This window comes from Microchirus variegatus, assembly GCF_963457635.1.
Source record: "Microchirus variegatus genome assembly, chromosome: 9".
NCBI lineage: Eukaryota > Metazoa > Chordata > Actinopteri > Pleuronectiformes > Soleidae > Microchirus > Microchirus variegatus.
In genome coordinates, this window is record NC_139810.1 from 23,855,093 (window position 1) to 23,866,466 (window position 11,374).

Sequence of the window (11,374 nt, forward strand, 5' to 3'; positions counted from 1 at the left end):
TTCACATTACAGGGACAATGTGTAGTATTTATGGGTTTATATAACCCAAAATCCACTTGTTTATACATATTATGTGCTCCTGCATTGTCTAGTCGCTGTATAATAGTTTTTGTTTCATTTTCGTAGTGTTTCAAAAAGTCATGTAAAATAACATGGTCGCGGGCCGCGGTTGCATAGCCACTGTTAGCAGCGACACGCCATGTTTCTACCGGAGCCTGTAAGGACAAACGCGAGAGAACAAATCAAGCGTCTCTTTACTTGTAGCGGAAGTCCCGCCTCCTCTCTCTCCGCTTCGTCTGCTATGGCCGCGGTAGCTCACCCTCTCCCTCACCTCACGAACCTCATCTGCTGACACGGAGAAAGACGACGAGGACGACATTTGACCGGCTGCGGATACCGTAGCGCTCAGGGAAGGGAGGGGGTGAGCAGAGGAGCAGTTCTTTGTTGTAAATTTCAGCCTCTCCTCTAGATGGCACTATAAACTACTTACTTCACCTTTAAGTCAGTCATGCACATCGTACTGTTCAATTTTTTTATCAGTGGACATCTTGCTATGTTTGTGTTTGCAAATGACCTTTGAACAGTTAGCAATAGCAGAACATTGATACTGGTATTGCTAACAGTGGCTACCTCGACATACTTTTTCATCCATGGCTGTTTCTAACTTCTCAAATGGAACATGATCAACTTAGAGGTGACATCACTCCCAGTTCCGACTCCTCACTTCTGACGTAAATGGAGCGCAAAAGAGTTTAAAAAGCATGAGAAAGTGATTGTGAGCCTCGAGCTGCGATTGAGAACTTTAGCCTGTGGAGTGCAGCATCACACCTCAAAGGATCAAAGACTTTGATCCTTTGAAGTAAAACTGTATATAAGACACTTTGCCAGTTACACTGCACACACACTGGCAACAGGAGCCCCAAGACGTTTGCACTTTTTGCATTTCCATAGGTTAAGGCTGTGGGCCAAATGCCTTCTATGTCCCGCACTGCAATCGTCATCTTCTTGCTCCTGCTGTTTTGGGAGGTGCGGAGCTACGAGGCTCCTGAAGGCAAGGACGTGTTTCCGAAGAGAGCCTGCCCTGCTTTTCTGACCTTCACCAATGCTGCCTACCTCGCTGAGGTCACTGTGGAGTTGCCCTGCCACTGCAAACCACAGCAGGTACATGTAACGTGATGAGATATTTGAATTATATTCGTTAGGGCCTCAGCACCAGTCAACGCTGCCCCAAAAAGAGAGCCCAGAGAGACAGTTAGTTACATTTGATTGTGGATGTTATAATGTGATGTAACACCCATTGCTTATTGCCTTTTAAATGTTAACAAGCGAATTGACACATCTTTTCGATCTTGACAGAAACCTTACAGAAATGCAAAGACTATGAGATTGATCTGTTAATGCTGCTTTGCATAACTTAACTGGGATAAATGGATCTGACAAGAAAATTAGAAAACGTCTTTGGCATTTAGTTCCTAGAAGAGAATGAGAGACAAACCTCCATCCCCTGCTGTCATTTCAGTCTCTGGTATTGATCCGCTGCACGACATCATCGATCACCAGCTGACGTGTGTTGGTCATTTTGTTCCCTGCTCAGGTCCAATCAGCGGTGTGGTTCTACAGGACACACGCGGGCAGCTCTGAGGAGACCAGAGCCCTGACTGATCACCATGGCAACAAGCTCCTGGACACCAGTCAAGTCCCTCACAGTAACGACCTGAGGAGTCGATTCGCCATCCGTCTCTTTAGTCTGTTGATCTTCAGAGCACGGCCCGATGACTCTGGTCTCTACATCTGTGGCTCTGCCGACAAAGATTTCTTCTACGGTTACGACGTGGACATCCAGAAGGCACACAGCATCAGCTTCCCTCTGATGTCAGTAGTTAACAGTGATTAAATTGCCACACTGATGTTGATGGATGAGTTGTTCCCTCTCCGCCAAAATGATGACAATTTTAGCTGCGATTAGATTGTGTCCAACTGTTTGTTTTGGAATGTGATGAATGAGCAGCCTTGGTCGTAGGCTTGTGCTCTTTAATTCTCTAGTTTTAATAACGTCGTCCCATCATGAGTGAAGACATATTCTGTCCACTGTTAAAACGATCAAATCTTACTTCCATCTCGTCCATGTTGCTGCTTGAGAGACAAAGATAACAGCGGAAAACATCAATTACCGTGAGCTTATCAGCTTTTCCTGAGAAATGACGCACATTTCAATAGATTATTAACAGCTGATAATTGTCCTTGCTCTCACAATGGCCTTTTTTTAACCTATTTTTTAATTATTATTATTTTATTGCCAATTGAATGACTGAAAAGCACATAAAAAAATTGGGGGGGGGGGGTAGAATTGATTTAATATGATGATAGATCTTCCTCTGAAACATCTACAGTTTATAAGCATTTGGAGAACCACTGGAAGGTTAGAAGGTTAACAATGGTTTTCTTGCATTTTCGCACATAGCACAACATTTGTAATTTTCAACTGAGAAAATGGTAGAAAACATTGTATGTATATACATGGGATATAGAAAAAAAAAGCTGAAAGTTTGATACCAGACAGTAGTGTATTGAAGTATGTAGTAAGTTTAGAACAAAAATCTTTTGGTCTGACCTTGGCCGTCTTTTATGACGACTGAGTTCTCTGAATCTGGATGCACAGCCTCTTAATCAGCCTATTCTAACCCGTAATTCCAGTTTGTTCTTATCCACTGATTTGAATTGTCCTAGGCTCACCCCGGGAAGAATAAGCCAGAAAGAGAAAGAGACAGAGGACCCCAAATCCGTTCAGCCGCTGTATCAGGTCTTCACCCATTACCAGCAGTGGTCAGTGTGTGATCGCTGTGGCGTTCCAGGGGAACAGGTACGCGTGGGACTCTGCTACATCCACTCCAAATATCTCCATATACGCTACAGACGAGCCAATGAGACGGTCACCTCGTGTGGATCCGGAGCAGTGCCCAAAGCTTTTGGCAACATCAAGCAAAACAGTTTGCGGGCCAAGTTGCAGGTCCAAAGCTGTCAGGTGAACTGCTCATCTCAACCTCCTCCCTCCTCCAAAGACGTTACTAAGATGTCATTCCTTGGGCCCAGGTACGAATAAAGCATGTACATAAAAGTTTGATGTAGAGGTACATGGGACAGAATGGCGGTATAGAGCGTTAAACACAAAAACATTCCTAGAGGGGTAAAGTTCTGGGTCAAATGGTCTTGCTAGTCAACATTTATTGTCTTCCCTGCACACAGTTCTGCCTCCATGCCAGCGGAGGTGCCAGTGTTCTTCCATAGCCACCCAGCAGACCGTGTCCTGACCCTGCGTTGCCCCGGAGCACGAACAAACACGGCCGTGGCCTGGGATCGAGGGTCAGAACCTATTTACCGATCGGATCAGTTGCCAGGAAGTGGAGCCCAACCGTCCAGGCTGCTCATAGACACTGGACATAACCTTGTGTTTCAACCTGCAAAAACAGATGACACAGGTAACACTTTTTGTTTACTAAACCAAATAATTTGTGTTCCACAATTGATCAGGATGAAATTTGACAGTGTTTGTTGTGGAGTCTACCCACTAATGGTCAGTGTAGGGTTTTTTTTTTTTTAACCCACTCTCCCAACATTCTGCTGAGCTGCTCAGGTGTCGCTGATCTCTACATGAGCTCAGTTTGTATCTAGTAGCTTCCTACGACTCACACTGCGATCACAAATTCAGCGATGACGTATGATCCGTCCTGAAATCCACTTCATGTTTTGACTGTGTCTTTGTCTCAACACATTTCTTAGCAGAATTTCTGAGCTCTTCCTTCCTCACAAAGACGGGGACAGGTGCTTACTGCTTTTCAGGGAATAGTGAACAATGGCACGATTATGCCAAAAAATAAATTCATTTGCACACCAAATAAAGTTCATCTTTTGCATGCAGTGCCACAATGAAAAGCCTTTCACTCTATCATTTTAAATTAGAGCAATTACTAATATAAGAAGTGAAAAGCAAACTTGCTTCTTTTAATCACATCATATTCATTTTATTTCTAAATATGTGGAGCTTTTATATATTTAACTTACCATTATAATCAGCAATTTAGACTCTTGTACACTCCTATTTTTTAAGAAAAAGCTCTTTTTTAAATGAATATAACATTAAATTAATAAGAAATAGTTGAATATGTACATAGGTGTATAGAGGCCCATTTCCAGCAACCATCTCTCCAGTGCTCTAATGGTACATTGTGTTTGCTAATCGTGTTAGAAGGCTATTGGATGATTAGAAAACCCTTGAAAACCCTTGTGCAATGATGTTAGCACAGCTGAAAACAGTTTTGCTGGTTCTTTGACGAAAGCAAAGTTTGAAGAAAATTATTATTTTGACTAAAAGTGTGAGTTTTAATGCAAAACACAAGAAATTGTATAGTTTACCCGCAAACTTTTGAACGTTAGTGTATGTTATGTTAATTTGACTGGAATATTCTTCATGTTCAGGGGTCTACTACTGCTGGCTAGAGGGCCGCCGGGCCGCTCAGATAAAGCTACTCGTCCACATCAGTTTGGGACAACACAAATTGATAACGTCACACCCTGACTTCCCAGCAGCTATAAAAACTGTATTAATATCATATGCTGTCATGACGGCTGTGTTTTGCCTGCTGTTGTTTGGCAGAACTGTATTCAGATGCATGAGAGACACTGATCGAAAAAACAAGACTTAAAACTTGTGGAAATGTGTGGGAGTTGAGTTGGTTCTCAAACCATTTAATAAAAACTTTATGGTAAAAACGTGGGAGTTGCTCTGGTTTGTTTTTGTGCCGGATGGATTTGAAATGAATGGGTCACAGGATATAGAATCTACTGAATTGGAACTGGCATGATAGTGGTGGATTTCCAGCAGGATAGAACGATGACTCTTGGTCTTGATATCGAAATGCAAAGTAAATCATTTCTATAAAATATAATAAACTGTTAAACCTGTGCATCTCAGTGGAACCGTGTACTTATGTGTTTATTATTTTAAAGGTGAAGTAAGTAGTTTGTAGTGCCATCTAGAGGAGAGGCTGAAATTTACAACAAAGAACTGCTCCTCTGCTCACCCCCTCCCTTCCCTGAGCGCTACGGTATCCTCAGCTGGTCAAATGTCGTCCTCATTAAAATTATTTTATATTATATGTTATTGTTTTATTATGTTATTTAGTCTATAATGTTTTATTATCACTTTAGTCTTTTGTTTTCTTAGCGTAACATAATGTTGGGTACTGCGTCCCCTTGTTGTGGGGAACCAGGTAAAGGAACGGACCGGTAATATAGAGAGAGTCCGACTCCGCGTGAGTTGGTTGTTTTGTTACCTGTGATTTAGAAAAATAAAGTCTCGCTGTCCTGCAGAAACGGGTGTCTCTTCCTTTGAAGAATTACATTTCCCTTTGTAACCCGCAAAAACCCACGCTCCTGGCGCTACCTGTCGGGATTACATAAGCAAGAAATAGGATTAGTCATTGTATTATCATATAATAACAATAGTAATATGTATACAAATGGCACTTAACTAAAATGTGTTATAATTGGCTGTGGTTTATAGGCTTAAAATATAAGCACTATGCTCTAATCCAAAGAGGTGTGTCCTGCCTATCTGTTAGCTTTTTGTGCTTTGGTTATGTACAGCATGTTTAACTTTGTGTTTTATTTCAATTCAATTCAATTCAATTTAGGGGGGGCATTCAGTCGCCTCACTGTCTTGTCGATAGCGGATGTGGGCCAGTCTGGTGGTTCTAGCTCAGATGGACCTTTATCTTCTCCCAGGGCAGCAGGTCGAACAAGTGATGTGCAGGGTGACGATTGATCACGCAGGATGTTAAACAGCGGGTGGTGAAGATTCTGCTTATCTCCGGGAGACTGGTCCCGATGTTTTCACCGCCCTCTGGAATACCTGCTGCTCAGCCTTAGTGCAGCTGGAGAACCATCCAGAAAATTAATTAGGATTAATGACGATGGCAACGGTGCTTTTCATCTGCCAAACTTTATTTTTGCCCCAATATAGTGGTATGGCATCCATCCACTAGGTTTAGGTGTTCTGATGTGTTCAGATAGTGGATTTCTTATATTATTTGAATCTAGCATAATAGAAGTGTATAGTGTGTGTCTCCTAAAGGGGTTTAAATGTGTCTTTTTTTTGTGAGTTGGGAGAATCATCACAGTATGTTATTTTCACCTGGGACTATTGTCTACAATGGTGTGAAGTGTTCTTCTCATGTGCTTACTTACAGTAATCTGCTTTTGCACACGACAATAAAGCCTTTGAATCCTTTGAATCCGTCTTCTAGTAAGAGCCAATTGTCTGGAAATAGACATACAGATACAACAAAAGCCATTGAGGGATACAAAACAGATTGTGACACTGAGGAGGAAAAAGGAAAGAGTCAACAACAAAATGCTTGTGTGACACTGAGGAGGAAAAAGGAAAGAGTCAACAACAAAATGCTTGAGATTGGCCAGTGAATGTGGGAAAAATATGGGTGAGCTTTGCTGTCCAGCTGTTTCTGCGCAAGGTCAAAAGATACAAAGCTGTAATTAAATTGAAATTGACCTCTATTTTTATATCTGTATAGTACAACGCACAGAAAAAATACCCAGCAGTCCTGCAGTCTGATTGGTTTGTTTGTAATGACTTGTCACACCTGGATTTTGAAGCACCTGCAGGAGTTGAAGGGTCACTTGAAAACCTCAGTGCCACTGATGAAGAGCGACAGACGTATGACCAGGACCCGGTGAGGAACATCTGGGCCCTCGATGTTGGTTTTGAAGGAACATCAGATGCCTCCTCATTAAGCTGCCTCTCCAAACCTGAGAGCCAAAGGCATGAACATCCTGATATCTCCCCAGCTGTGGCCGCCTCTTCATTCCCTCTCATGCCTCTTTTCCCCCCTTACTCTCACCTTCCATTTGCTGTAGCCAGCCTGGAAAAAGACTTTAGTGAGGTCTGTCACTGAGATTTAGTGACAGACCTGAATTCAAAATAAAGCCTGTAGGTATTTAAAGGTACAATGTGTAGTATTTATGGGTTTATATTACCCAAAATCCACTTTTTTATACATATGTGCTCCTGCATTGTCTAGTCGCTGTATAATAGTTTTTGTTTCATTTTCGTAGTGTTTCAAAAAGTCATGTAAAATAACATGACCGCGGGCCGCGGTTGCATAGCCACTGTTAGCAGCGAGACGCCATGTTTCTACCGGAGCCTGTAAGGACAAACGCGAGAGAACAAAACAAGCGTCTCTTTACTTGTAGCGGAAGTCCCGCCTCCACTCTCTCCGCTTCGTCTGCTACGGCCGCGGTAGCTCGCCCTCTCCCTCGCCTCACGAACCTCATCTGCTGACACGGAGAAAGACGACGAGGACGACATTTGACCAGCTGAGGATACCGTAGCGCTCAGGGAAGGGAGGGGGTGAGCAGAGCAGCAGGTCTTTGTTGTAAATTTCAGCCTCTCCTCTAGATGGCACTATAAACTACTTATTTCCCCTTTAAAGTGATAGTTTCGGAATTTTGGACATAAGACCTATTTTCCAACTCAGCCGGTGTGATGGAGACATCTGGAGACATTTTCAACAAAATTTCATTCAGTTCTTCTAGTTGCCGAGTTGGCTGATGCTATGGCTAGCGCAAGTCAATGATACAAGTTTGACTGATTCCACTGCCGGAAGTATAGTGCTGAGAAAGTAGTCCCTTTAAAAATTCATGCGATGCGACGTTAGTTTTGTTTCAAATATTATTCTATCAACACAGATATGCACATCGATAGTCTGCCGTTACAATCGATTTGCCTCGGGTGCACTGTGGAGTCGGTATGAGTGTTTTTAATGCCATGCTAACTAGGCATCATTGACTTGCGCTAGCCATAGCATCAGCGAACTCAGGAACTAGAAGAACTGAATGAAATTTCTTGAAAACGTCTCCAGACGTCTCCATCACACCGGCTGAGTTGGAAAATAGGTCTTATGTTCAAAATTCCGAACTATCCCTTTAAGTCGTCATCACCACCAGTTTCTCACATACCATTTTAATTGATTCAAGGAGAACATCAGTCGCTTCTGCGGGAAAGCCTGGCAATGGGTTTTTAATTAGGAAGATGAAATCTGATTGCAATTTTTACAATCAATTTACGTACACCTTTAGGGACCCAGGATTAATACTTTGCCTGTTCTTTCTTCCTCTTTTAGCACTTATTTCTACTATTCATATTTATGTAATCTGTCTTTTCTTCAGAACCGTGCCAAAAGAAAAAAAAAAATCAGGCTGATTTTTACCTAGGGCGTTACAATCAATCAGGGACTGATTTTCATCTGGGTTTAAAAAGAGCGGCACAAGCTGTGAGGAGAGAAATCCGGCAGGACTCCAGGCCTCAAGGATGTAAGAAACACATGCTTTAGGGGTCGTGATAATGTGAAGTCAAAAGTATAGTGCTTTCTGAGTGTGGAGGTGGCATCACAAAGTGAGCCCCAGGCCTGTAGGGTAAGCGTGAAGCTTAAGAAAACCCCCACATGAATCAAAAGGGTTAATTGTCTGAGGAGCACGAATGTGTTCTGTACATTTAAGCCGCTTGTTAGATGAACACAGACAGTGTGATAGTTTTGTCCCGTGGGATACGGCAAGAGGAGTAAGTTCAAAAACTTTGACTGGTTCTTAACCCTCAGGGCGCACGTGGCACTAATCAGTGCCGCAGGTGCACCCTTATTGCACCGTAACTCCTTATATGGTTCTCATCTTCAGGCTTTTATAAAAATGCGTATTTTTGTTGCTGAGTCAAAGTGATGATACATTTCATATTGCAGAGCAGCGTTGATTGTGCAGAAGTCACAAAACAGATCGGGTTTTTTTTCATTTTTGTTCATAAAACGAGCCAAGCTAACTCTTACGTATTTCCAAAAAGTCACAAATTCAATCCGATTTTTTTTATAAAAATGTAGTGCTTTTTGCTCAGGTGTGTTTATATAGTTGGTGAACATAAACCTTTTTCATCAGACTGCCTATAGGTTGTGCTGGGGGAAAAAAAGGATATATGACACTCTATACTCCACATTCGTATAGTCTCTGTGTATGCATTTAAGCACAGTTATGGGGGGAAAGCAGCTTAAATGCTCTGTGTTCCAAGGGTTAAGATATAGTCATAAATGTTCCTCTGCATACTCTATATTTATGTCCTGGAATCAAGTAAAGCTATCGTCCACTTTTAGAGCATTCAACTGAAAAAAAAAAACAAATGAAGTGTTCAAATGTAAATCATTGATTTCCTCCCTTTGTTGAAGTTGCTGTTGAGAAAGTGTCTGGATCTTATTTCCTCTTGAGAATCAAACTGAGGAGATGAACAGGCAGCGATCAATGCAGCATCAACAGTGATGACATGGTAAAAAAAGAAGCGAAACCAGTGGCATTAGAGCATTTAATATCCTATCCTGACAGCAGCAAAGTAACCGATGCGTTCTATCGCAGCGTGTCCAAACTCAGAGTCTGCCATGCTCTGTTGCAGTCATAGGAGCAATTGTATTGTCATCATGAGGTATTAAGTATGTCTGTAGTTGTTCTTGGTGTACGTCTACAGGTGTGTGGTCAGGTTTGCTCTATGGCCTCTGTGTTTTTGTCACGAGGCGTCAGATGTTGTTAGCTTTTGGTGTTGGGTTTGATTTCGCTTCCCCTTTTATTTTGGTAACATTCAGTCTTCCTGTCGACACACCTCCTCTAATTCCCTCATGCACTTCACCTGGTGATCCTCAGTAAACACTCACACCTGCCATTGATTCCCTCTCCCCTATATAGTGTCCCCAGTCCCTCAGTCATGTGCCAGTGCTTTGTTTATGTTTATGCTTTATGAAAAAAAGTTTGTTCTTGTTAGCTCAGTGATAGTTTTTGTTTTGTTTCTTTTCTATTATTGAAGACCTAGAGCTCCTGTGGCACTGTTTGTTTCCTTTTAGATAGAGGAACAAATAAAAGCTCTCATTCATTTGTCATGTCTCGTGCATTTGGATCCAAGCAGTGTATACACCTCCCTAACAATTTTGTTTTATTGTTTTTTTCAACAACATTCTGTACATGGCCAAGGCAAACTTCCTTTGGGACGACAAAGGGCCAATTCCAATTCCTGTCTTAACCCTCAATCTTAACCCTCAATCTTAACCTTTAAGATCAACCCTTAATCTTAACTTGCCCTCAAACCCAAGTGTTGAGGGTTATTTTGTCACTTAGAAATGGGACAACCCTTAAATGCAGATACGTCTTCAGACTGTAGGGGGCAGAATAACGTGAAAGCTGCGTCCAGTCTGTCAACTCCAAAAAAAGAAGAAGAAGAAGAACACATTTACGTCAGGATTATCTATTACGATCCGTTTGTCAGTCAAGTTATTAGGTTGTCAGTTAGTTATAAGATGATACTCATACAAATACCACAACCATGGACATATTCAGTTGACAGTTACCACACACCACGGCTTATTGAAAAGTAAACCATAGCAAACGATCGCTTGTCCGCACCGGCCGACTATTGACAAAAGATCGTAAAATACAAATAAATGTTACGCAAACAATGACGTCAGTAATCCATAATATGGGCCTAAACTAAGATAAAACAATGGTTTTCATAATTTTTATATCTCTATTAACAAAGAAAATACTTAATTTGTATCGTACTCGTTTCGCTGATTTCAGCGCCATCTTTGTTCTGTCAAAACACGCAATGCATTCTGGGTAGCCCTTGCTCCCAAGGGTGGTCTTGGAAAATCTCAATATTGAGGGCGATACAGCCCTTAAACTCGCCCCTCAAATTAATTTTTCTGAGAATCGGGACAGCACTTGCACTAGAGGGAGCGCACATTTTTGAGACTGAGGGTTAAGCAAGGAATTGGAATTAACCCCAAGTCTAACTTGTGTTGAGTGGCCGCGTCCCAACTTACTTTCTACCGTTCATGACCATGGTGGTGAAAAGTCCTCAAAAACAGAGAGTTTTATTGTGACACTTCCTGTTTTACGACGATCCTAACCATGACTCGTCGCTGCAGTCTCTATCTACTCTTCGGCTGCTTCCCCACTTATGTGATTACCTGCTCTGCCTTAATGTGATTCCCTTGTGCCAAATTGTCCGTTTATACACTCACTCTTCCTTTTTTTTTCGACCAGGTAGTCTAAACCTTGTGTCGCATTCCAGCCTTGTTTCTAGTTCGCTTGTTACTTCCCTGTAGCTTGGCTTTTACCTCTGCTCGCCTGTTTTGTTTTTTTGCTCGACAAATTCTTGTAACTTGAGCATTTTGCTTCCTCATCTTTGTGCCATTTTGTGATTGAGGAAGACGAGTGCAACGAGACAGAGCAGAGGCAAACCTACACGTTACTACTACAGTACTGTAACAATGTC

General features: G+C 42.0%; 1 protein-coding gene across 1 annotated transcript; it reads left to right on the forward strand.

Annotated features, from left to right (window-relative positions):
* Nucleotides 1-969: 969 nt before the first annotated feature.
* Nucleotides 970-6,968, forward strand: LOC310932217 (Ig-like V-type domain-containing protein FAM187A; the record flags this gene model as incomplete). Its single annotated transcript, XM_083895509.1, has 6 exons — nt 970-1,161; nt 1,595-1,872; nt 2,728-3,090; nt 3,244-3,476; nt 4,474-4,655; nt 6,588-6,968. 6 exons carry the CDS (start codon nt 970-972, stop codon nt 6,966-6,968), a joined length of 1,629 nt encoding a protein of 542 aa, XP_083751635.1.
* Between the last annotated feature and the right edge of the window lie 4,406 nt (nt 6,969-11,374).